This window comes from Trachurus japonicus, chromosome 15 (assembly GCF_045865225.1).
Source record: "Trachurus japonicus isolate A0001 chromosome 15, Traja_1.0".
Classification (NCBI taxonomy): Eukaryota; Metazoa; Chordata; class Actinopteri; order Carangiformes; family Carangidae; genus Trachurus; species Trachurus japonicus.
In genome coordinates, this window is record NC_140921.1 from 21,934,369 (window position 1) to 21,961,156 (window position 26,788).

Sequence of the window (26,788 nt, forward strand, 5' to 3'; positions counted from 1 at the left end):
ACTTTTCTGGCTGCATTTTTAATTCCCCTGCTTGTATAATTCGCTTCGCTCTTTTCTCATTCGGCAACAAATTATCCGGGGAGCGCGCCGTGTCACCGAGACGACTTCCTAATTCGAGATAATGAAGTAAAGTCGTTAATCACAGCGGTGCGCGAACCTCGTGAACCGACCTGCGAATCATCCATTGGGCTAATTGACTGCCTGTTGTTCCCGTGCTTTGCTCCATCTAGTGGCCTCTCGGCTCAACGTGGCGTCGGGGCACTGCTACCCCCCCTCCCTCTCCTCCCTCTTCCTCCTCCTCCTCCTCCCCCTCCTCCTCCCGTTTATTAAATTATTTATTTCTGGTCACCGTGAGAAATAAAGTGCCAGTACAGAGCAGCAGCAGCAGCAACATCAGCAGCAGCAGCAGCAGCAGCGGCAGCAGCGCGGCAGTTGCGAACAGAGCCGGAGCGCTCTCACTCTGTGTGGCGATTAAAGTTGAGCTGATGACCTGCGAGCATCCTCCGAGGAAACTGTGCATTTGAGCGGCTTAACGAGCGTCAGTTTCCATCTCCTCACCACAGATCATTTGTTGCTGTCTTACTAGCTCCGCTGTCCAACAGTCCGAAGGCTGAGTGAAGCCGGCGCACTGACGGATACGGACAGACTCCCGAGGATCACAGGTGAATTATATCAGTGTTGCTGCGTGCGTGCGTGCGTGCGTGCATGTGAGTGTGTGTGTGTGTGTGGGAGTCTGCAGTGTTTTTTATTCGTGCGTTGTTGCACTAGATTGCTTGCATGCTCAGGTTTCTCATCAACTTTGGGAATGAGCTGCTCTTCGTGTGAGATTTCACTCACTCAAGGTTACAGTAAAGCCACTGTGTCTGGCTGGGAATTAAACAGCATCCATCACCTTGTGCCTATGTGAGCTTGATGTGGGGAAACTAATGCAGAAAAAGGCTGTTGCACCTGTGGAAGCTGCACGTGAACCAGTGTTAAGTGAACTGTATTGGTGTCTGGATGCTATAAGAGGAGCGAGGACGGTCTAAGAAGCATCAGAGGGGATTTCAGAGGCTGCACAAAGACTCAGTCTGCTTACACACACTTGAGGATGCAACAACCAGTAAACACAGCCTCAAACAGTGGACCAGGCTGCCTAACACAGTATACAATGCATGCATCATTCAATTATTTCAGTTTTCCTGCAAAGTAGGAGCTTGCATGGTGACAGGGTGTTGAAAGAAAATGGTTTTCTCTTCGCTGCTTTTTTTTTGGGGGGGGGGTGTGTGTGTGTGTGTGTTGTTTTATCAGTCATAGAGAGACTGGTGATATTTATCCACGCTTTTCTTTAAATGTCAATACATATCTGGGTGTGAGACACACAAGAGTCAAAGAGGCTATATCATCATCATCATCACCACCATCACCATCGTCTTTTCATCTTCTCTCCTCGCTGTAATGTGGTTTCTGCCTCAGACTTCTCCTGGCAGCCTTTGTGTAGGAGCGAATTCTCACCTTGCACATAATGTTAAGATTTTATGACAGTTTTGCAAGGGCCCTTGGTTTTGCATTTCATGTTTAGGCCAACTTTCTTTTGATTTGGGTCACTCGTAGGATTTACAGTCGGAGGATAAAATTCAATTAGACAGCCCTGCAGCAATCTTTACTCACTGGCAGATGGCTTAATACTTCTGGATCCTGCCTGAGTGTCCCTTATTGCTGTAACTGGATTTCATCATTTCAAGCTGTTTATGTGTATAAATATGAGTTTTTAAACGTGGCATCATTATTTCAATACTTTCTTTGCCCTGTCAGATCCAAGCCCACTAGCCTCCACTGTCTAAACATTTCACATCTCGTCCTCCGTGATCTGCTTTGTCATAAATTGAAGTAGACCTCAAAGTAAATTGTTGCACTCCCCCATGTGTTGTCGATGGCATGTTGGGATGCTGGAACGGTGTAAGTAGGAGAATATAATGTGCAATAAATGCAGGGCAAACAGCGGTGAGGGCATATTGTCAGTCTGAGTTAATTCCAGTCCTGAGGAGATGGTTTTCCTCTCAGTGACATCCAGTTTGATTTTTACAGAGGGACAACGCAGGAGTTGTTTTCTTCTCTCCAAGACAATGTGGATGTGATGTGTGCTTGTTTTTGGAGGTTCATTGTCGAACCCTGTACATCGTGCACGGCCTTAAACAGAAATCAAAACACGAAGGGTGCTGTGAGCCTCGCTGCTGCTACATCAGTTTTTTTATTTGGATCAAATTGACAAATTTGCCTATTTATTCTTTTAAATGCAACTCCTTTACATGAAGAGCAAATGATAATTAGAAATAAACAAATAGACAAAAAGAAAAAACCATCCCAGCATGAGTGTGGAAAATTCCTGGAGATGAGAGCACTGCCACAGTACATTTGGCCCTATTTATAGCGTTATTGTGAGTGAAACAGCTATTAACCTCCCTGAAAGAAACCTGTCTGAGTGACATCAGACAAGACAGCAAGAGGCAGGACAACCTAAACACATCTGAAGCGCCTCACTGTTTATTTTTGAAGCCATGCCAATTCAATCTGTGTGAATAATAGTATCTTATTAGTCAAGGTGGAGCTAAAATCTGACTCGAAGCTCAGGTTGTTGTGTCATGACTTATGGGCTCTTTTCTCTCTGCTTGATAATGAAAATGACAATAATTTATGAGTCATAAATCAATGCGATGGTGAGCATCATTGAACCGTGAAGTAACAGCCAGGTCGAGTATTTGCTTGATTAATCATTGTTGCTGCACCTCAGTGGTCAAGTCGGCTGTGTTCGATGGCCTGAGATGTAAACAGAACTTTGGCCTTTGACAGACGGATTCATATCTACGGTGATGATAATGACTGAACCCGCTCCTGCTGCCAAACACTGAGGCTAATGTTGACTCCATTCTCCCCAGCACACGAAGCAACAGCAACATTTAAATGTCAGTGGAAAGTGGAAACGATTTTCTGTGTGCAGAAAATCAAGCTGTAGAGCTTCCTGAAGCAGGAACAGGTCACATTTAAGGAGGAGGGGAGGAGACTTCTAATGTATGGTCCAGTTTATATCACAGTCTGCCCACTGAGGACAGCTGCTTTGTGACATAAACTGTCACACTGGAAGTGGATTTTGTGCCAGAATCAAATATCAGTAAAACCCACTTCATTCATACTTAAATATACCAATTATTATTTATAGTTCTTACGCAGAAATATAAATCCACACTGAGTTCTGTGTTTGAAAGCATGAGGAAAAATACACAGTGGTAAAAATAAGTGTAAACTTTAATTGCCCATTTCAATTGGAGAACCATCGACACAGAGGTCAAGACTTTAATAATTGCCTTGTTCTCTTTAAATATTTCTTCTGACCTTTTTTTAAACCTCATCAAGAGAAGAGTGTCTGTGGCTTTTCTAAGGAGTCGTATGGGCTGTGCATGGAAAAATATACATTAATTTACTTCCTCTTTTTGCCAAAAAAAGTCCAGTATATCTGATATATATATGTATAAAGACATTATTATTATTTAAGCTCAGTTATACTTTTATAACTCCAATAAGGGTTTTAACCACAGCTACAGAGCATATTAAAATATTTTTGTTACTGTTTGTTTTAGTATGTGTTATACTATTTATTGGTATCACAAGGGCGGATCCTGGTCTATGAAGATGTTTTTTAATATTGTATTTCATGGAAATTAGCCTCCACAGCTATTGAGTCTCCCTGCTAGTTGACCTGTTAGACCAGAGGTCTGAACTGACAACTTTCACATTCCTGGTCTGGGCGCTAACTGACCACACAGCAGGTCAGCTCAGTGGTGGTGGAGTTGGAGAAGGAAACTCACTTGATATCAACTTTGAATAAATGAGCCGCGTTTTATTTTATTTTTTATTTTTTGTAGTAATATATTCAAGAGTGTGTATTTGTGTGTGTGTGTGTGTGTGTGTGTGTGTGTGTGTGTGTGTAGTCATAATAAATCACCGGCTTATGTTTGCATCATTATTTATTCATTAAAAATCAATTTAAAACACATTTTGCAATACATTATAGCTACATGGAAGGCTCGGTTTCAGAGGAGTTATTTTGATGGCTGTTTACAGGTTTCTGTCCTGTTGATAAAACTTTCTTGGTCAATGGTCACCAATTATGATGTAATACAAATTGGAAAGTGTTGCGTTTTAAAATTTGTAAAAGTTTTTCCATTCTATTTCTTCTATAATTGGAGGAGGACTTACATGCCATTTTAGCACTTTATGGGCCTTGATAATTGTTCTCACCATTTCAGTATTTTTGGAGCCATGCCGAGATCTGTCACTAGTCAAATAACAAGGAAACCACAAGACCACTTAACTGTGCACAGTGGAAAAGGTTGACTGTTCTTCAAGACAAAAATATATATACAGCCATTTTCCCCAGCATTAATTAGTGTTTGTTTTCCAGAGATAATTATCTGGAGCTGACAAGTTTTAATTGAGAGTTTTTCCACTTACATAGCTAATTTTGTTTGCTCTGAAGTGGGTGTTCAGATGTGTCAGAAGTGTGAATGAACTCAGTGATTCTGGCTTATATAACAGCTAGTATGCCGTTGATTGATGGCTGCAACTAGTAGTTAGTGTGAGGCTTCTGGGCTGTTTCAGATTACACCTGTGTAGAGTTTATGAGTGTGAGTGTGTCTTATTTGAGCAGTGCTGCTAAAAACACAGTTTCTATGTGAAGTCTAGGTCCTTAAAGAGATTTTACAGAACCATGGTTGTAGTTTATCACATACTATATGCTCATTACGCTCCAATTAATACAATTTGTCTGGTTAACAGTCCATAACACAAGATTTTACCTAATGCTTCAGATATATAAATTATAGTAAGACATGGTATATGTGAGTATAGTTGTGGGTTCTTTTGGTGTTGTTGTTTTGTTTTTCTGCCAGAATGTATAGCAGTGAAACAAAAGAAACAACAACAACAACAACAACAACAAAACACAGAATCCTCTGCTGTGGGCCAAAGATAAATCCATGACCTTTCACCAAATGGCTTATGCAACACCATCAATGTGAAAAAGTTGCTATCCTTTGAACTTGAGTGGTAAGAAGAAGTATCCACATTGGCATCTTGAAAGTGTTCAGTGGGATGGGCCCATTATACCAAAAAGGACTTATTTGTGTTCCTGTCTAGCCTTTAAAATCCCATGACATTTGACACACATTATGCTGTGTGGCTGAGAATTAATTAGACAGACATTTAGAAACAATGTGATCTGTATTAAAGATGGCATTAAGATGCAATGAATGTAGCAAATGATTTAATTTGCACATCCAGAGAATAAACACGAGGTTCTAAAGAATAAAATGCACAGCTGGTGTTATTGTGTATTTTTCTTATTGTTAAAAGCCATGAAAGGACTACTATAACCAACACTTTTTCAAACCAACAAGTCGGTCTCTCTGTACTTTTCAAGTTTACTCTTACTGAAGACATAATTCTTGTAAAACAGGTCACATATTTTAGTTTTCAAGAGGGCTTTTTATTTCAAAGAAACAGCTGGATACTGCAGTTTCTAATGATTATTTAGCCAAACATGAGTAACTAGTGCATTTTTGAGTGGACTACTTTCAGTCATGGATTCATTCATCTGGTGTAGTGAATATTAAACACCAAAATCTATCCAACACCATTGTAAGTTATTTGTTTAGCATTAAGTTGACTTATTGTTTTTTGGTGCTGTTCAGCACAGGCAAAAAATGAACAGTAGCTTAAACATCAACAAGATATATGAGCTAGATAATAGATAGCTTATTGTGCTAGCCTATTTCAATTTGCATTACCCCTACTTTGTTATATGTCAATTTGTTTAAAGAATAAAACGTTACATTTATTTACAGCAGCAGAAGCGTGTTGGCATCCAGAGTCAAGTCTGTAGATACATTTAGATTAAAAAAAATGCTAGAAAAATCTTTCTACTGTAAGTGGTAGCCTATTTGTAAATTTGAATGTGACTTTTAGCGTTAGCATTGAACAATGTTTGGAGAAGAATAAAATGTTCATCCTCAAACGTCCTCAGAAGTGGAAGTATTGCTGGTGCCTTTATTGTCACGTTCTGATCTGTAGCCACTGGCATTCCCTGAAGAAACAGCACCGCTGGGAGGATGTATTTTATAACCACCACTGTGAACACGATCATGGCTGAAACTCTTGTCAGCCAACCATGACCACCACCTGCTCTACATTCAAAGCCATGGTGGTGGTTAAAAGCACCGTTAAGTTTAGGGGAATAAAACACTGACGTCGAACTTAACTCTGTTTAACACCAGGACACAAATTAACCCTATGTTGCAAACGCATCAAAAATAATGTGGGGTGCTGTGGGCCGCAGTGAGTTGAGCAGGCTATAGTCCTCACTGCAGTCGGCCCTGGATTGAATCCCGCATCGGGTGGCCCTTTACTGCATTTCATTCCCCCTCTATCTGCCTCCCCATTTCCTGTGTCTCTCAACTGTGCAAATACTTCACTGCAAGACTGGATATTCTGGCTGAAAAAAAAAAAAAAAATCTGTCAACATTTAACCAATATGTTAAGGATGTTTAGGATAAATTAACATGTCCTCATTATGTTCAGAAAATGTCCAGTTAAGTTTCGCTCAAATTGTGTTTGCTGTTGCATCAAGTTGTATAGAAGATTCTAGGAGACAGCGTTCACCTCTCAGTAGGCTACAGCTACACACTGCACTGTAACTAACAACCCTGTTACATTTGGAAGTGACTCACCATAACCTACAGTGTGTGTGTTCACTGTAATGAGGGAAGGTGTTGCAAGTACACCGGTGTCTTACTGATGTGTTTTTGAACAATAATAGAGCTTCATGGCACAGGAGTAAGATGTATCAGGCCCTGATCCAAAAAGCACCTGTTACTGTACTAAGATCATGGTGTTGCTGCCTGGTTGTGATTTTCTTATTGAATCTGTTGACAGTGATAAAAATACATATCTATTGGCAGACTTTATCTTGTAATATGCTGCGGTGCCGCGGCTAGTTTGTGCCCACTTGACAACCCACCTGAAAGCCACCCAGAGCTGCAGTCTGACGGAGAGCACGGCGGCGGTATCTGTGTGACAGCTCGTAACAGCTGTTAAGGTGGAGAGGTGAAGCTGAGAAAAGCCAAATGAGGTCCTTTTACTAATGAGGCTTGGTCTCATCTCTCTCCCTCTCTCCTTCTCTCCCTCTCTCTCAGCTGCAGCAACATTATCGGTATGCACCTCGTTCTGCTTCCTCTCAGTTCCACAGCAGCTCCGAGGATTCTGCCTCAAACATAGCAATTCGGCTAAAACACCGCTCAAATACCAGTGGTGTGCCAGAAGTCAATTTCAATCTTTTCTCCCTCAGAGTGGATCAGAATTCAGAAATATCAGAATGTATAAATCAAAACATAGAGAGGGACTTTGGCTCCGCAGTTGATTTTAAAGACTGATTTTATAGAATTAGTGTCCCAACATGACGTCTGCTCTGGCTCTGTATCACCACACGCCTAATCATGTTTGCTTCCTGTTTACTTAGTGCTCGGTTGCTTATCACCTCCTGTTTAGTGCCTCTAATTGCTCTGTTTGAAATTAGCCGTGTTCATTGAAGTTGACAAATTAATCAATATGGTGAGCTACTCTTAACCAAGCCCAGACAGGACTTTACAGTTAATTGAAGTGTCAGTCAATACGACGTAATCTCACCTCCCTTTCAAAAGAAGCTATAAATGTCAACACAACTGAAGCTCGGCGGCGACACCAAACATTTGGAGTGAGGGAAATGAATGGAAGTAGGCCACCACACGCAGCAAAGCATCATAGAAAGGCATTTGAATTTCAAGACGCCGCAGTAAATCAAGTTAAGCAAGAGAATAAAACAAAAACATTGACTAGGGCTTTTTCAAAAAATGTGCAGCCTCTGCAACGTCTGCTGTTGAGGCTGGGATTTCACTCGCTTGAGCTGCTGTATATTGACTCCTCAGAAGTGTAAAGAAAGTGATGTGCTTTTATTTTGATTAATGGAAAACAATGAGAAATTTATTGGGCCTCCTTTACAGGAGGTTTTGATGCATATTCGGCTCATGGCAGGGGCTTCGGCAGATCTGACCACATCTTGAAATTGATACGGCCACTTCTGTCAGCTTTAGTAAATTCATCTTCCCAGACTAGAATTATGTTCTATTTTCAGATCAATTTCTGGTTTCGTACAGTTGTCTGTGATTCATTTAAATAAAGCAGACATTGATCCCGGTGCTTTGTTCCGTAGAAGGAGCAGGAGTTTAAGAGTGTTAGATTCAGGTCCCTCTTTGGTGATTTTCCTCTTACTCTGTCACTGCTGTGACCAATTGATGCGGGGAAGTATTACAGTATGAAGCAGTATTGATTTCCTAACACAGCCCTATGAATAGTCCCTGTCCTGAGGATCCAATTCACTGCTCCTACAGCCCTGCGTCACACTCAGTGGGATGTTTGCTTGACATGATTGAACAGTGCTCTGAAGTGGCCTGAATTTCTCTCACCGTTCTACTAAATGAGACAAACGCCACACCCGGGATGGGAAGTGACAAAATACTGAGCACATAACCCCAGTTTAATTTTCTCTTTCCAGATGGACTGGCTCACACCTGAGATGTGAAGTGTGTTATGTGAGCCAAGGTGTTTTCCCACCTCGCTGGTGGTGGGGAGAGATGCTGCACTTCGTTGCCATGACAGCGGAAGTTCTCTTTGTTCTTGGGTTCCTGATGAGCGGCGCTCAGTGCAATCCCATAGCGACCTTACCAGTGAGCCGAGAACGTCTGGAAAGGGTGTTGACCCAAGCCAGGGAGGACAAACATCAGGACAAGCAGGCCCCCGAGGAGCTGCTGGGGTACGGCGCTCAGCAGCGGCCGGAGGAAATCAACACTTTGGGACCCAACAGGACCGTTGCGAGGCAGGCCAGGCCGGGCCTCGGCTCCGAGGCGCAGGGATCTAAGGACGGGAAGTCCCAGGATCTATGGAGCGAACAGGACAGCCTGAACCAAATAGACGAGGGTCCCACCAGCGACGTCACCCTCTCCCTGGACGCTATCGACGAGTATGCCTACCCGGACTACAGGGGGAAAGGCTGCATGGACGAGAGCGGCTTTGTGTTTGCCATCGGAGAGCAGTTCACCCCGGGCCCCTCGACGTGCCCTTGCCTCTGCACGGACGAGGGCCCTCTGTGCAGCAAGCCAGAATGTCCCAAGGTTCACCCTCGCTGTATTAAAGTGGACACTAGCCAATGCTGCCCGCAGTGCAAGGAGAAAAAGAACTACTGCGAGTTCCGGGGCAAGATCTACGCCTCGCTTGAAGAGTTTAAGGTGAGCCCATTAACTGCATTCACTCATTTTTTGACATGCTCAAACTTGAAAGAAGTGCTGACAGAACACTCCTCGCCATTCAATGGAGTTTATCACAGACGCTACACAGAAACTAGTTACCTTGCCTTGCAGCATGCAAGCGAGCAGGCAGGCAGATTTATAATGGCAAAGGTCAGCACTTGTCTTTTTTTTCTCACACAACGCCGGCGTATTACCAGAGGCTGAATTTAGCAGTGCAGCTTCAGCAGAGTGTTTCCATATTCAGTCGTGTTGATACACATGGTGGAATTAGAGTTATAGTAATGTTACAACTCGGCGGAGCATGATGCCACATGTGGGTGTTTGGTAAGACACTCACACACACACACACACACACACACACACAGCCAGATCTCTAATGTTTCATCTTCTGACACTTCTCTGAAGAGCTCGACCCCAGGATTACACCACAACCGCGGCGTTATGTGTCTTATGAGATGGTACATTTAACAGTGCCTAAAGCCTCTCTGTATGGTGGTGAGTGTCTCAGCAGGAGGTTAGGGCTAATATGGAGTTTTCTTCTTCTAACACATGGTGTTACTGACGGCTCTGTGTCAAGTCTTTTCTGTGGGAAATCTACAGGAATATATATTTCTCGAGCAGCATACGTCAGCCTTTGTACTGCGAGGTGGGGGTGTGGAGGGGGTGGGGGCAGCTTTGAAACTAAGCAACAGGCAGGTTTTACGCTTGATTGCTAAGTTCTGGAGCACTGTACTAAGTGCTGCCTCGCTCCATTTTTCAAAGTGGAGTGCTGTGCGGAGGCGCGAGCCTCTACTATCCGCAACAACACGGGTAGAATTAACCTTTGCTCTCTTGTTAAGACTAAAGGTGCACGGATTTATGCAAGCCTCGGCTAAATGAAGCCTTTGATCGGAAATGTAGGAACTGCGTATTCCAAACATATACAATCAGTCCCAGCCCTTGTCCCTCATTTGTTCTATTTCAAGACACGCAGGAACACTTGGATAACCGACTTATTTCTATCTCTTCCTGTTCATGCAGAAAGAAAATTGGAAGCATCTTTCTTTTGTTTCCCATTCCTATTGATTTCTCCATATCGGCTGATTGGATAGTGGAGCTGTGGAGAGACAGAACAGTGGAAAAAGAGAGGCAGACACAGAGACACACAAAGAGCCAGAGACTAAGATAGCAAGAAATTAATTAAGCGGATAGTTTGTTTTCTCTCAACACAGTGTCTCCATGTGTGTATCTGTGTGTGAACTGTTTCTAAGGGTGTTAATTACTTATTTCTTCTCTGGTATCCAGGTGTCTCCATGTGAGAAGTGCCGGTGCGAGCCAAGCGGGGAGGTGCTGTGTTCGGTGGCAGCCTGCCCTCAGACGGAGTGCGTGGACCCAGAGTACGAGCCGGATCAGTGCTGTCCCATCTGCAAGAGCGGTGAGTAGAAGTCAAGAGGATTCCACTATAACCAGTCTGCTCGTGGTGGCTGCTGGGTACCTACGGCTCCACCATGGCGGCGTCAGTGTAAAGTGTATTTGATTTGCTCAAGGGCACCTCAGCAGGAGATACGAGGGCAAGGTAGCACAAATCATTTCGCTGACACAAAGAACGCAGCGTGCTGCACTGCAGTGTTTGCAGTCCGCTTCTATATCAGATTGCATATTTGTAACAATAGAAGTAATGAGATCCAACTCACACCAACAAATGTGGTTAATTAGTCACGAGTTGTGGAAAAAGAAACATTTACTGGTGTTTTAATGTCATATAATTACTTAGTTTATCTGATGAGGGCTGCGGCGTATGTTCCAAATCCGTCAGTGCTGTCTGTTTGAGATTTGAGGTCTGCTCGGGTTTTTCGCTGTGAGGGGCCGTGAGCGTATGATCCTATTGGTTTGAGAGCTCTGGCCCATCTGAGAAGGAATTCAATGGCTCAGAGTCGATTATCTGAAGTTGTTTCGGATGATTCCAGACAGCATGTCCTAGATTATGTCCCCTTGTTTTCTTGGTGTGACTCTAATGCAACATGGCAATGTCAGCAACATTGCTTCCTTCAGCAAAAAGAATGATGACTTGCGATATGTATCTCTGACTTGGAATCTTAAAGCGGTGCAGGCTGTATGCTATAAACAAGAGCAAGCAATCTGCATGAAGAGAAAGAAAAGCATCACTGTGACAAGAGTCAAGATAGACAGTGCACTCCACATTAAAATGCTTCGTCTGTATGAGCCACTTATTAGACGACGGAGCAGCTAATATCGTTTTTGGGGTAAAACTGCAAGAGAGATGCTGTGATATTTCATGCTGTCTGTTCAAACAGAACATTTATACATTAAATGATGAACACAAGATAATTAGAAATGAGAGATTGTTCAAGTGAAATTACAAAACCTGCTGCATTTGCATAGAAATTCCTCCACAAAAGAAAAAAAAAATATCAAGAGGATAATTCGACTGGATGAAATAAACAATATGTCCACACAACACCTACAGCACTTTCTTCACCATCTGCTTAGTTCATTATAATTACACCCAGAATATCACATTAGGATAATTCATGGATCATTTTAGGCTCATAAAACATTATAGACATAAGCATTTAAGTGTAATGAACGTTTGTGACTGGTTATCAATCAAAGGTTGTCCCACTCAAATTAAAACCCTGTCCAGAGATAACGAGTTGAAAACATTGGCAGTCATGAAGCGTTACATGCTCTATTAATATTTGCCTGCTGTAATCTTGGGGAATACACACTGGTCCTTTGTTCCCTTTTTGCTGTTCACCCACTTTTTATATATGCACATATTGATCATGCTGAGACTGCTTTGCGCCAAGTTTTGGGCAGTGCTCCATATTTCCCCCCTGTGCAATGCCCAGTGGACTTGCTGTGGGTTGCATTCGCAGTCACATCAGTCAAGGAGACAGATGTAGATACAGTGCAGTCCGTGCAGGGATGTGGCAGACTTGAGGAGAACATGCATCTGCAGTCAAAAGTCCCACCAAATCCACGGGCTCATTCAGCCGGTGAGGATTTTCAGTTTTAGGGCAGCATCAGTCCCTATTACCATAAGATTACCACACATTACCATTCTGCAAACAGAGCTCACTAAGTCTAAGAGGCTAAGTTACCTGACCACAACTAACACTCACAGTCTGCGCTAGAAATACTTGAATTATTCTACTCCCATGGGATTCTGTGGTTAAAGGGGCATTACGCTGACTTTACGCATTAAGATCAGTTTACTGACATTGAGCAGGAGGCTACTACTCAGCCTGTGAAACCCGTTGTGTGATGTCTTGTGTGGCTGCGGAGGAGCTGTCTAAACCTGTGCTATAAAGTTAGGGCCTGCAGTTTGAAATCTGTCTGCTTTTATCAGTCAGACAGTCTTTAGTAAGAGTTGCAAAATGAGAGCAGCTGCCGGTTCCCACTTCAAATCTCTATTTTCAAGTTTTTCTTTTAATGATATCCTCTGTGTACCTCACCAAAGAAATGTGGAGCCTTCTGGGAAATGTAACAATACCATGGGGGTTGTGTTATGGCTATTAGTTTGAGTTATTTTATCATTGTTTCTAAGTGTGTTTTCTGTCAGTGTGGCATCGCAGATGGCTCTTAATACTATAACAACCATGAGCCTTGGCAACTGTTGCTGTGGTGGAGAAGCCAAGAACAGGCTCAAATCAAACTGGTCTTAAATTAAAAACACTTTGTTGTAGAGTGTTTGAACAAAATGCTCTGCCATAGGTTCCTAAGTTATATAAAAAAGGGGCCAAAATCAAAAAATAAATTAATTTAAAGCAGAAGTAAGCGATCCGGTCGTTTTGGCTAACTTCTTGTCAGCCGATGGAGTTAGCAGCCCCCGCCCTCGTCATGGATCTATTGGTCCTCGTCCCTACGTCACCACATTCACGCGCATCCCTTGGCTGTACACACAGCCCTTCATGCTGTTCTCTCTCCTCATTGGATAAAGCTTGTAGGTTACAAGGAAGTATACAAGACGTTTTCTCCTCGGCTTACAGCAGAGCAGAGTGACTGACAGACCCGTGTTTCGGACCAAACGCTCTATGTAAGTGATTGCTGTTGGAAGATATAACTATTTAAGACTTATATTAACACAAACATTCCGCTTACTTCTGCTTTAAACTCCAAAATGGATTTCAAGTTTCTCAGCACCACAATCTTTGGTTTATTCTCACTTTTAGTGTTGTGCATCACACGATCACCAGCTGTGGTCCAGTGAAGGGGCTGCATCCAGTTTTTTTTCAAAAACAGTTTTAGAGGGATAGTGCAACATTTTGGCAAATTGGCCCATTCAAAAATCCCTATAGTTTTAGGAGTAGGTTCGTTACCTTTAATAGTCAGTGCAAGCTATTTTTAGAATGGCAGAGTAGAGCGGCGAGCTGCTCAGAGCTACGCTACGGAGGCTAATGGGATTTCCTGGTTTCCCTCATCAAACTCATCAAATACACGATCCAACAACTCCAAAACGCTCTTGTGGACAAGTTGTAACCTGCACATTCACCACGCTATGAGATAATAACGGAAAGTTATGAGACAGAGTTGTTTTCGAGGTAAATTCATGCAAAGCAGCTGATGCGCAATTTGCCAAAATGTTGAACTATCCCTTAAACAGTTGCACCATTAGCTGTTCACCTGAACTAAACACTGGTTATGTATATTCTACAGGATCCAGCTGTTGGAGCCTTGTCACACATTTCAGGGCTGTATATTGTACAGTATATTGAAGAGGGCTTTAGAGCAGAGTGCAGTCTTTTACTAGATTGACCAACAATCGTTTTAATTCTGTCTCATGAGCCTCCTCACATTTATGTAAATTAAAAACTAGATTTCTCCATTGCCCCTTTAGCTGGCTCCTGTTATTTCCTCTCACACATACACCTGCATGGCACTTAGCTATAATAAGGAGTGTGCTGCTACATCGTCATGCACCCTGTGTCAACTCGGTCTCAGCCGCTTTTGGAGTAATCAACAGGAGCACAGTGGTATTTAGAAAAAAGCAGAAATAGCCTTTAGCAGCATTTACGCCTGATTTGTGCAGCAGTCACTGGGTTTTTAAAGCTGCAGTAGGTGAGATTTTCACTTCAATAATAAATAATCCTTGTCATTTCTCTGCCTCCGCTTGGCTTTTCTCATATCCAGAATTACTGTGAATATCAGAGCTCAAACTTTTAATTGGATTTGAACATCTTTGTATCAGAATGTGTTTAACAATCTGCTCTTGGACAGGGAGTGTGTCTGGCTCTGATTTGATGAACAGAGCTGGCAGGCTGGTCAATGTGCAAACACGAGGTGTAAACAGGCTCTGCAATCACCAGACATCTTTGTGAGCGTCACCTTCCACCTGCTGGAGAAAATGGAGGTGTCTGTCAGGGTATAATACATCAAATACATGACACTCTGAGGACTTCATTATCCATTCATTTCATGCAAAACACCTCAAGGTAAACAACAATAAAAAAAACAGTCAGGACCTGGCAGAACCTCCTCCGCCTGACGGGGCAAAGAGACAGTGTATCTGTCCTCAGTGGACAGGATGCAGAAAATATAATATAATATTTCATAAATAAAAGGTCCAACATTAATTTTCATTATCTTGTAGGGGAGCGGGCCTTATGAATATGATGATGAATATTTTTATTATATACCACAGACTCTTATGAAATCACTTAATCATGCATACCCACAACATATTTAACCTAACTTAATGTAATCCACACCATGTAACCATGTTTTCCAGGTCACTGTAGTTTTCATGTCACTACTTGTTACTCATGTTTTTCACCAATTAAAAAAAGAAGTATGCAGGGGACGCCTTGTTAAACTATTAACCTAATGGAAGACACATGAAGGAGACACAAACATAAGTAAAAGAGACATCACCCTAAACCACACCACTGATCTTCCTTCAGCTTGTGTCAACATCAAAATGATTATACATTGAATTTCACTTTGTCTTTTATTCATGATGAGTCTTTGCCAGGGTTTTACAGACGCCGTGATTTAAATGATGAGGATCAATGATTGTCAACTCCCACCTCACCACTGTTGATCATGCAGCACTCAATATGAGACGGTGCCGCCGTGGTGACTCGCTGATGAAATACTGATGATGTAAAATAAGGTTACTGGAGGTCGTAGGAGAGTTCCTCCTCTTGTTCTGTTGTTTGTCTTGTCTACAGATGTTGTTTGAGGTGCAAGACAGATGTTAAGACCTCCCAGGAACTCAAAGTGCCACATCAAAGCTCAGCTCATTAATGGAAACGAATTAAATACTCAACCAGATGTGTCGTGCTCCCGTCAAAGGATAGTGTGTCATGGAGTTTAGGAGTGTGAACATAAAAGTAGGAGAAAAAAAAAACAAGAAAGCAGAGAAAAAGACAGAAAATGGAATAAATGAGCTGAAAGACTGAAGCAGCAGATCTGTAGAGAAAAACTGAGCTGTAGCTTCTCATTCAACAAGTCATCCCTGCTGTCTTTTACCCTCATTTCCCAGCTAACAGTCCTCTTTACCATTTTTCTCACTATTGATATAAATCACAATGAAGTATTTCAATGTTTGATAAGTTCATCAATTATGCACAGGCATTATCTTGGCCTTTTCAGGCATGCAAAATCAATGCTTATGGCAGAGCACCCTGTCTCAGATGTGTTATTCAGCTTGTACGCAAGGAGACACTTGGGGAAGAGCCAGGGGAGGAAGATGAAAGTGAGAGGTATCGCTTACATCCACCGCAGACAGTTGTTCATGAATATCAAAGAACAGCTGTGAATGGAGGCAGGTTCTCATCATTTTTTACTCATTATCTTAAAGCAGTGGAACACATTGCAATTAAATAGTTTCATACCCCCTGAAGTTTGGGACTATCATTTGCTTGCCACCGTAAAGTTTAATTAAACAATATTGATTCACCCAAAGAACACCTAGTCAATACAAGTCAAAGAGGAAAGATAGAAAAACATGTCCTCTACTTGAGTTTTTCTTTATCCTGCTTTCCTTGAAATGTTTATTCTCCTTCTTTGACATATAGGTGTAAAAGATATGGAAGTGTTTGTTAAATTATAAGCCAAGTTTTCTCTCTCTTGCAGCATCTGCTTTTGAAGAATGCTCAGGAAATAAAATAAAAAAATCAATGCAGGAGAAGCCTCTCTCCTTGGCACCTCGGCCGTAGCTCCCTCCCTCTTGTCCTTTGCTCTTGCAGGGTATCGCCTTGGCAACGCATGAGGAAACAAGCGGTGCTCTTCAAGACTTGAACATTAGGGTCAACACTAATCTGGGGGGGATGTGATAAACAGTCTGAACTGGGGCCAAAATCACTTCAAATGGAGCAACACGAGACATAGTAGCCTGGTTGCCAAGAGGGATGCAGACTCATTTAAATTAAGAGAAGCATGATTCATAGAGCCTTTTAAGACGTGACAGGTTTTTTCTAAAGAGAAACACAATCATAAAAAACACACGAATGAAAAGGAAGTTGTTTATATGAATGTGAAATGGTGTGATTGGTCCATCTGAAGCAGCCTCCATCTCACCCTGACAACACAGATAAGGAGCCGGTCCCTGCCAATGAATACAAAAATTAGCGCCTGTTTTTTATTCTCTGACAGACTCTTTGCGAAGCCTCCCAGCCCTTAGTTACTGTTGCTACTCCTGTCAAGCTTTGCGACATTTCATGTAGCTTACACTAATGATGTTGCACATTTACCAGTACTTATTCTTTCAAATAGTCGATCTTCAGTTTCAGCCTGAAAAGTCCATGTGTGGTGTGATAATAACACAGATCTGGGTTCTATATTCATATTGTGAAATTATCTAAGACTCAGTCTACAGAGAAATACACACACAGCCTGTAGGAACCTTAAAACCAACCATCAGGACTTCTGTGACTTTGTGATGTCACAACAAAGCAGATAAGCCCCGCCCACCTAGACCCACCATACTACCTGATGAAATTTATGTTGTCTAAAATATGCTATATTTGCTTGTAATCTGTTATATCTTCTATATCTTTCTGAGAGCATTCACAAAACACCCAGCCATGAATATAGTATCTTCTTACGGATTGACACTTTAAACACCTGAAGAGTGTAAAATATGGGGCATTTTTTAAAAAAAAAGTAGGTTCTTAGTTTTAGATCTGTCACTCACAGGCTTCAGCTTGTTCAGAATGCCAACTGACTCTTTAATGTTTCCTTGGGTTGCTTTAAAAATTAAAACATAAACCCACCCAGATCTACTAATATTCAACACATGTAAGAGTTGAGTTACATCAAAGGACAGAGACGAGGTAGTGGTTGGATTTCACCGGGACAAACGTCTCCTCAACAAAGCAGCACAGAAATTTCCGACTCCTTCCTTTTGAAGATTTCATGATTGCAGTCTGTTTCCATTTCAGTCATCATTTCGTAATGCTAGAACCAGCCCAAGCTGTAATCCCACAGACACCTGTTTGAGTGTAGCATTTATTGTTACAGGACGATATTATTTTAGCGCATGTATTCTTAATGTGTTGCAATGTATTTTTCAATGTATTTTTCTTGAAGCTTGTTGAGATCCTAAGGATAACATCAGTTGTTCTCTCCAGCGGTGCATTAGTGAGCAGAGACTTAACACGAATCTGTGTCCATCTTCACAAAGGTGTGTGTATTGGTTGGTCCTAAATGCGATTGGCAGCATCAAAGGAGTATTGTGAAGGATATTCGTTTCTTGCCACAGGTGCCAGAAGAGATGAAAGATTTTTTTTTTTTATCACATAGTAAAAAGCTTCCAGTGGTGTCTATAATAGCACATAATGGAGGAACACGGACAAAGTCTTTGTTAATCTTGGGGAGGCCTTGTGCTCTTGCAGGCTTCATTTTACTCCAGTCTGTGATAGTAAACCCACCACGGTTTCTAAAGAGGTAAATCTGCAGCTCATGAAACTCTGTTGGTAGCATCTACAGTATAAATTTACATTCATCTTAGTATAAGTTGGACAAATATTCCATGTAATCAGATTTTCCTGTCAGATTTATTATTCCTTTGTCTGGTTGTGGAAAAACAAATGCATCAGGGAAATGGCTTTGAGTCTTAGTCCACTTTCAATCAGTAGCAGGATGCTTGTTGAAGACTAGAGCTCCAAATTAATTCTCATTGACTGTTACACTATGTATACAATACCAGAGCATCTGAGTTATAATGTGGTGGAGAGTCTATGCTTCATTACAAATGTTAAGATATCGGTCCCATTTCACCTGTTGATAAAAGATTATCCATGAACCTGCTGAATACGTGATTTGCTAACTACAAATTTGCTATATCTAACTCCTATACGACTCCTATATCTTTCATGCTCTTTCCGACTATTTGACAAAGAAACTGCTGAAGTGAATGGAAACACTTAATTCATATATGAATTCGATCCAAAAACGTTGCAGACTATTATCTCCCAAAACCCCTTGACATGTGGCTGCTGCCAGAAACAGGAGCTTTTGGCTTCCTGTCATTACATGCACCAGATGCCCTTGTTACACAAAACTGACAGCCCCTGGTAAGATCATAAATAAGATCCTAAAATATTACATTCTCATTAGTGACATGACTTGGAGAACTATTGAGGAAGTCAAGAGTCTATTATTTAGGGGGTGTAACCCTCCACCTGAATGAATAACCAGACGGATTACACACAGCACAGATTCATTAGGAATAAAAGATGCATTCGTTCACAAACTGAACCAGGAGACATTTGAAGTTTAATTTTCACACCATAAAACAACAGTAGCTACATCATCAAACACATTACATGTTTATGTGCTTGGCAAATGCAAATACTTTGTATCCTTCCACACCTGCACTCACCAGCGTTGTCGGGTCAGCTGTTATCTGTAATGTCAATGTCGATGACGTTATAAACCAGCAAATTGGTCGGTGTGAGGCCAGAGGGCGACTGCTTCCCATGGGATAACAATTTGGCAGTGACATCATGATGGCTTCATCTGATTGGGTAATTATTCCCTTTTTTTTCATCAAGGCTTGCCAACTTCAACCTGGCCTCCTCTGAGACATGACATTTATCTGGAGAAGGCATTTACAGCTCATGGCCACTGTGGTTTCACGACATATGCACACATGATTTTAGAGAGGCAGCTGTTTGTCTGAGAATGAGAATTGGGAAGAGGAAGGACGGCAGCTACAGAGCAGAATATTTACTGAGCCTGAGACTCGTTATTAAAATGACAACTGCAGTCTGAAAAGCAGGGGACGTCTGGCTTCCCTCTGCCACACCACTGATGCTCATAAAGTCTGTTGTTTTGTAATATGGAACCATCTGCACTTTGGTGGAAAAACTGCATGGGAAAGATCCTAAAAACGATCTCTCTCAGAAAATCAGAAAAATCTAAAATCTTAAAACGCAGAGAAACCATGTGACGGACAATCAACGTCATACAATTTGCAATAACACTGCAGATTTAAACCTTCCTTGAACAATGGCTTATGTTATGTTGTGAGCGCTGTTTGCTCATTTGTGCTGTTGCGGTTAAATCTCACGATCTGTGTGAGCTCATCAGCCTAATTGACATACCTGAACAGACAGCTGGTGGCCCTGCTACATATCTGCTGCTGTTTCCTCGTCCCCTCTGACTGCTCCCGGTCATGGTTTTAAAGCAAAGCCTGAGAAACTGCCTGCTATTATATGGCTACATAAATTATATAATACAAAGGAAAAATGCTGAGGTTAAAGCTGCATGTTCCTGAACCTGCAAAAACTAGATATACTGTTAAATGTATTTCCTACACCTTTGTTCTAGGTTATGGACAGACAACCCTCTAAACTACATACATACTGTAATAGGCTATTGCTGCTATTAGAGCCTATGTTGCTAAATTACAATTGGCTAATCCCTGTTTGGGAGTATGTGTTTTAGGAATGGTTAATTAAACGAAACAGCACAATTATGTCTTCTTATCCTGTTGTCTCAGAACAACAAGTACAGCAACGACAACCAGCAATGAGTTCAGTCTGTTGTTACATTTTACACATTGACTGTAATTCATGATGTAATCACGAATAATAATAACCAGGCCTAAGTGTGTGCTGATTTCATTTAAGCTGGAAAGCAAAAGTAGGACATTTTGCATCATTTAATAAATTCACAAAAGGTTAAAATGAGTTTTTCCCCATCTTTCACCATTTCGAGTCACACCGCTACGGTTTATTATCTAAAGGCCATTTGCCCGTTGTGTTGTGGATGTAGTTATGTTAACAACAGAGAAAGGTCTCCAGAATGAAGGTAATGGTTAGTCACATTATGTCTTAACAATTAGAGTACCGCTGCGTCAATGAATGGTTTTGGGCTCTGCTCTGCTCGTTAGAGGTTATTTTCTAAATTTTCCCCTGAATAAAAGTCACTGTTAATGAGACATTCAAATTCATTTTTCACAACACAGATACATAGAGTAACAAAACAAATCAAATTGAACTCTATAGTGACGTCAAAGCTGTTTACGAGTTTTTAGTAAATGAAGGTCTTCCAGTAAAGAACCATCACCTGGACACCGCTGTGCAGACTGGCGAGGGGGTTTGTGGCTTTGTTCCTGTGAAGGACATCGGTTATGACAGTCGTGCTACTTGTGTGTGCAGCCGGGTTGTTCAGCCACAAAGATGATCAGTGGGCGCAGTAGCTGGAGACAGCATATGCAAACAAACAGTCACATGAGGTGGCACTTTCATAAGAACAAAAGAAAAACCTGGCATGTGCAGCTTGTACTGTATGTGGGGCTGGTCATATCTGAAAGGCTGAACCCGCTTCACTTAAAATCTCTGCAACAAATTATTCATATTGTTCTTAAATCATAGTCCCCCCCCCCCCTTAAAAAAAAAAGAACGTTCTCCTGCTTCCTGGCTTCGGAAGGCAAGGTCATTTTTATTCTGCATTTATAATGCAAATGTACTCAAAAAATGCATTAAGATGAGTGATTTCTGCTATTCCTCTTTTCCCATTACCTTATAATGGAGCTCTGCAAGTTTATAACATTTCAGAATTAAGGGGTGTGATGATTGGGATGTGTCCTCGATTCCCCGTCTATTATCTAGGCGCTGCCACGGAGCCAAAGCCACAGGTGCTAATGGCTATCTTTTTCACACACTGCCCATGCCAACTTCTAACACGCTGTAGTGACAGTTTGAGTCCAACTGCTCATGCACATGCACAGTCCATTTGTTTCTGCCTCTTCGGGTGTCGCTGGAAAGCTCTTGTGAAGCCTGATGTGCCTATAAAAATCTCTTCCTGCCACCGAGAGCGAGAGGCAGAGAAAGACAGAGAGTGATGACAAGATGGGGATATATTATATTAATGAAGCAATGACAAAAAGGTGGGTGTGATATGAATGGCAGAATAATAGGGCCATGGCAATGAGTAAGCACAGTGGCGCCGAATCCATGCATAAATTAACACAAGCGAGTGTCATGCAACCGTGAATGTCTGGCTGACAGGCTGTGGTTTTAATCCCAGCTCCAGGAGGAAGTAGTTATGATTTATTTTGTAAAGTGCGTGATTATTTTTCACATTTTTCTCTACCAGGATATCCTTGACATATGCGTCTTTTATTCGACACACTGTGTTCTAAATGCTGCTAATGATGATGAATCAGTAGCGACAGCAGCGTGGGACATAGGATGAGTTGTTATTCAGATAGGGTGTGTGCGTGTGTGTGTGTTCATCTGAGGACTTATAAATGTGTTAGGGTTGACATTTTGACAGGCCTCGGCAAACTGTTCGCATTGATTGATGTGCCAGCACGCTCCTTCTGGTGTGCTGCCGTCCAATGAAATGCAGTGGCTGCAGCTGAAACACTCACCATTTATCAGGATCTTAATTATACAACAGAGTGGCTCAAGACCTTGTTAGTCTAAGGGAAATAGCCATTGTTATGCTACACCTGATGTTGTGGAACAATTCCCTCAGTGTTTATATTTTGCCATGCAGCTTGAGAGATAATGGATGATTTATGAGGACTTTTTTTTTTTCTCCAGCCAGTGGTTGAAGAGAAAAGCTTTCCCATCACACCTAGTACCAAAGAACATATTTCTGTAGGTGACACAAGGAGCACGTTTATGTTTGCTATTGTGGGCCCAGCAACTGGATTTCTGGTGCACACAGTGTCACATGAAAGGAAGCAACAAAATAAGCCAGGCTCCAGTGGTGGCTCCTTTTTTTTTAATTGCAACTCTCTGGGCTACTTACAGAGCTGTGGTTTTACCTTTTTTAAATTTTTTTTTTTTACCTAATATCAACATTTTCATTAGTGAGCCAATTTCCTCTATAGTAATGAGAAAAATAACAGTCCCATAGCTGCTTCATTTTGTTGTTATGCTCAAATCCACTGTGCATTCCCACAGTGAAGTCCACTAAAATGTATGCTTTGCTCTGTGGCTTAAGGAACAATCTAATGTGCACACCTCAAAGTGAGTCTAAATGAAAACAAAAATGCTTTGGTTGAAGGTTTGAATCCCAGAACGAGACAGTAGAGGATAGAAACTCGTCCCTCCACACCCTAAGAATTCAGTGTAATCACTGTAATCCCAGGATTCATGTCTTCCCTGATGGGAGCTCTACATAAACTGTAAGTGGCCGCCCGGTGGTTTGATAAGCAGATACAAAGCCGGCTGATAATTCATGGCACCTTTAAAGGGACCCCGGTGAAAACTCATTCACTCCATTAAATGTGATGAGTATCAGTGTCATCCTGAATAAATTCCTGTCACAACTGAACACTGACACCAGCAGCAGAAACCGGTTCATAAATCCTGACGCGAGTGTATCTATTATATTTCTGTGCCCCTTACATTCACATAACCAGAACGCCTATTTTGGGAAGGAATCAATGAAAGCCCAGATGTGAGAGCCCATTTTCCACTGAGAGAAATGAAATGAAGGGCAGCACATTCAGTCTCTTGTGTTCATTATCTTTTTTTTTTTTGGACTGACTGACTGTGTTCAAGCTCACTGAGATGTCATGAAACCCTTAAAGAAACGAAATAGGACGACTAACCATGCTGAACTCCACATGGAGATTTGGTCACTGCAGCAGATATGACATCTAAAAAGCAGCAATAAAAGAATAACTTAAGTCCTGTCCTACTTTCCAATAAGCTTGTGTCCCACTGGCCTTTGTTCCACGCTGTACTTTCATAGAAGTCTTGCAGTGTGGGTCCTCGACGAGAATAACAAACACTGAAGCCTTGTTATTGATGATTACAACATAACATTATAAAATGTGTATGATAACCTTTGTTGTTTCGTTGGGCAGTAGTAGCTATAGTTTATCTTAGAGGAGCAGGAACAACGTGTTTGAGATTCTTTTGTGGAAACACCAACAAAAGAAGCAGAAAAATTCACGGGGGATCAACCTAAACTACAAATCTAACCTGAATGGTTACTGTAGTTTTGTGTTCAATGCTCAGTGTAATAGAAACAACCGGAACAAAGATAAAATGTTGAGCACTAACCCTTGGTAAAATTTAAAGTTCAGAGAACAAGCTCAAATGGAAAACTTATTTGTGGCAGCAGATGCAGTGAGCTAACTAGCTTGTGAGCTAATTGGTGGGTCTAAAGGCTAATTAACAAGTTAACTGCATATGCTGCACAATTCAAAATACATATTTTTTTTAATATCTAAGTTTAGCTCCTATAAGCTAATTTGCCATGCTCAAACACATAGCAGCAAAATCTCAGAGTGTATAATTGGGCTAATTAGAGATTTACTTGTTCATATGAGGAGGTAATTTATGCACTTATCCAGGTTTATATATTCAAGGTTGTATCATAAATCACTCCTCTATTTACAACTCCCTATTAGAGGAGTGTGTCCAAAAACAACATTGCACACTGTTGTTGATGAGTGTGCTGGTGCACTGTTTTTCTGTCTTGCAGCACAATGCGTGATGGGATATATTGCTTGGTTGTTGGATACTGTGAGTCAAATTCTCACTATACATCCAGACAGCACTAGACAACATGCACAAACATCAAGGTTGTAGTATTGTTTACCAAGTGAACATGAAGGGAAAATGTGTTCCCCAGCATTTATTTAAATATTTGCAGTAATACTGCATTAATCTGGGTCAAAAACATTGATTCACACCATGTATTGATATGCTGAGCATTAGCATATTTAAAATATGAAATGCTGATATTATCGTATGTTTTTATGATAAAATTGTGAAGGCAAATGTTAAACCTTATGGATCTTCTGTTTATCAGGAAATGCAGTCGCCACATCCATCAAGTGTGATTGTTTCTTGTTGTGTGATTTTGTTCAGATACAGTAACAGGCTCTCTCACTCTTATCTCACAAAGGAAAAACACAATAAATCATTAATGATGAACTTGACTTGATAGCATATTTATTTGAATATTTTTGTCTAACATAATAACATCATTGTCATGAATTCTCCACTATGAATTCTAACTATGTAACTATATGCAAGAAAAACTTGTAATTCAGCTGTAATTCAAGTGCTGCTTATCCAGAAATATATTGTCACTTACTGGGTTTATAAGTAAAGACCATGACTTCCTATCAGCACAACGGTTGTTGCGGTTCATAAATCACCTGCGTCCAGACTGACAAGGGTGTCTGCGAATTCATGGAATTTTAAACTGATTGGGATCCTTCAGGCAGGACAAAAGGCATGTGACATTGAATTGTGTGTTCAGACCTCTAACTGCACTTTTACACACTGAACAGTGTCCTTGCTGGATCTCGCACAATAAATGTATGCAGTCATGGGTCTATCAGTGCAAAATGTCACAGAGGAGTGCAACCTCAACGCGGGCATTTCTTTACTCTTGTCTTCTCAGCTTCCTGTTACTACTCCAGCACCATCTGTGCTGTATCTGAGATTTTCAACAATGAATTAATTCACAGGAGCAAAACAAATCAGACATTTTCAGTGCTCAGAGCTGACCTCAATAACGTGACACAATGCCAACAGCACAAAGGAGACGTATTAAAAATATATTAAGTCAGTCTGAACCAGTTTTTCTTGTACCACCCACAGGGCCAAATTGCTACGCGGACACAGCAGTCATACCGGCCGGCAGAGAGGTGAAGATTGACGAGTGCACAATCTGCTACTGCACATACGAGGAGGGCACATGGCAGATTGAGCGTCAGGCCACCTGCAGTAAGAATGAGTGCCAGCGGAGCTAGAGACTGGCACGTCGAAGGGGGACATTGGCATGTAACACCAGTGCCAACCCACATGTAAACTCTCGGCCTTTCACACAGTCTACTGGACATCAGGGTCGGACAGCGGCCCTCCAGCATTTCACCATTTATACTCTAGTCACTCCTGCATTACAGAAAAAAAAATGCTTTTATGAAAGTTTATAATCCACACACAGAATATCTATTTATCTATGTATTAAATTATTTATGAATATATACATATAGGGGTCATTAATGCTGAACTAGTGAAAAATATTTTTTATAGCCTCTGTATTTTAATAAGCAATGTATTGGACCAGAGGTCAATAAAACAACAGAATGTATAGAACACACACAGCTGTCTTTGGAGGTGAAAACCTCAATGTCTCGACATGTGGTGTCATCCAACAAACCCTGACACCTGCCCCTCTACCACCAAAGTGCAGACTAGACTTTGTGCGATCAATGTCAGAGTGATGGGTAAAGATTTGCTGTGCAGGGCGATAAAGTGCAGAGTTAAAAACAAAATGAGAAACAGAGGGAAATTCAAGAGGACTTGACTGTTCCTGATTTCTTTTTTTCTTTTCTTTTTTTTGGATGTTCAAATGTGTTTTTGATTTGAAAGTGCTTTTTTGTATATCTCTTGGTACTGTGTGTTCATGTTTCAAATAAATGCCAATCTGTGCTCGGTAAATGCTTAAGTGATCCTTCTCAGCTGAAGATCTTCAGTGGTTAGTCTTTCGCTGAAAGGCTGGCGTTTTACATTTTCTGGCTTCTAATTGCATAAAATGTTCACCATTTCAATTGAATCATCAAATAACACCGAGATGGAAAGATCGACCCAGATCCTTCCCTCGGAATAAATGATTTGACATTTCCGTTATCACAGGTAACCTTTGAGTGTGACAAAGTCGAACAAATCAACTCTTTAGATGCAAGCATTTTTCTGTTTTGAAGTACCAGGATGAGCGCTGTTTGTGGGAAAGCTACAGGTAAATATTTAATGAGTTGTCAAGAGGGATATTAACTTATTTAGTAATGCTGCGGTTTCATTTCCAGTAGCTATATGCATAACAATATAAACAAGAGAGAATACAGACTCTGCACAGTTGCCTCTGGGTTTTTGACTCCATTAATAAAGACTGGACACTCCGAGGTCATTGATCCCAATTTGCTTGCAAAATTTAAAAACTAAAAGGTCATCTGGCTGGTGGCATATTTCCCCTTGTCTTAC

The 26,788-nt window shown here is 41.4% G+C and overlaps 1 protein-coding gene across 2 annotated transcripts; it reads left to right on the forward strand.

Moving 5' to 3' along the window:
* Positions 1-396: 396 nt before the first annotated feature.
* Positions 397-26,248, forward strand: vwc2 (von Willebrand factor C domain containing 2). 2 transcript variants are annotated; one of them, XM_085800519.1, is made up of 4 exons: positions 397-662; positions 8,621-9,350; positions 10,656-10,785; positions 25,406-26,248. In XM_085800519.1, exons 2-4 carry the CDS (start codon positions 8,700-8,702, stop codon positions 25,555-25,557), a joined length of 933 nt encoding a protein of 310 aa, XP_085656645.1. In that variant the 5' UTR covers positions 397-662; positions 8,621-8,699; the 3' UTR covers positions 25,558-26,248. The 2 variants fall into 2 exon arrangements, with proteins under 2 accessions (XP_085656645.1, XP_085656644.1); XM_085800518.1 differs by lacking the exon at positions 397-662 and having other exon boundaries at positions 8,149-9,350.
* The last annotated feature ends 540 nt before the right edge of the window (positions 26,249-26,788 follow it).

Bases quoted from the DNA above. Each gene is read 5' to 3' on its own strand.
- vwc2 (XM_085800519.1), top strand. From the start codon at position 8,700: ATGCTGCACTTCGTTGCCATGACAGCGGAAGTTCTCTTTGTTCTTGGG. The intron at 9,351-10,655 runs GTGAGCCCATTA...TCTGGTATCCAG, and splicing joins CCTCGCTTGAAGAGTTTAAG to GTGTCTCCATGTGAGAAGTG. The intron at 10,786-25,405 runs GTGAGTAGAAGT...TACCACCCACAG, and splicing joins CTGTCCCATCTGCAAGAGCG to GGCCAAATTGCTACGCGGAC.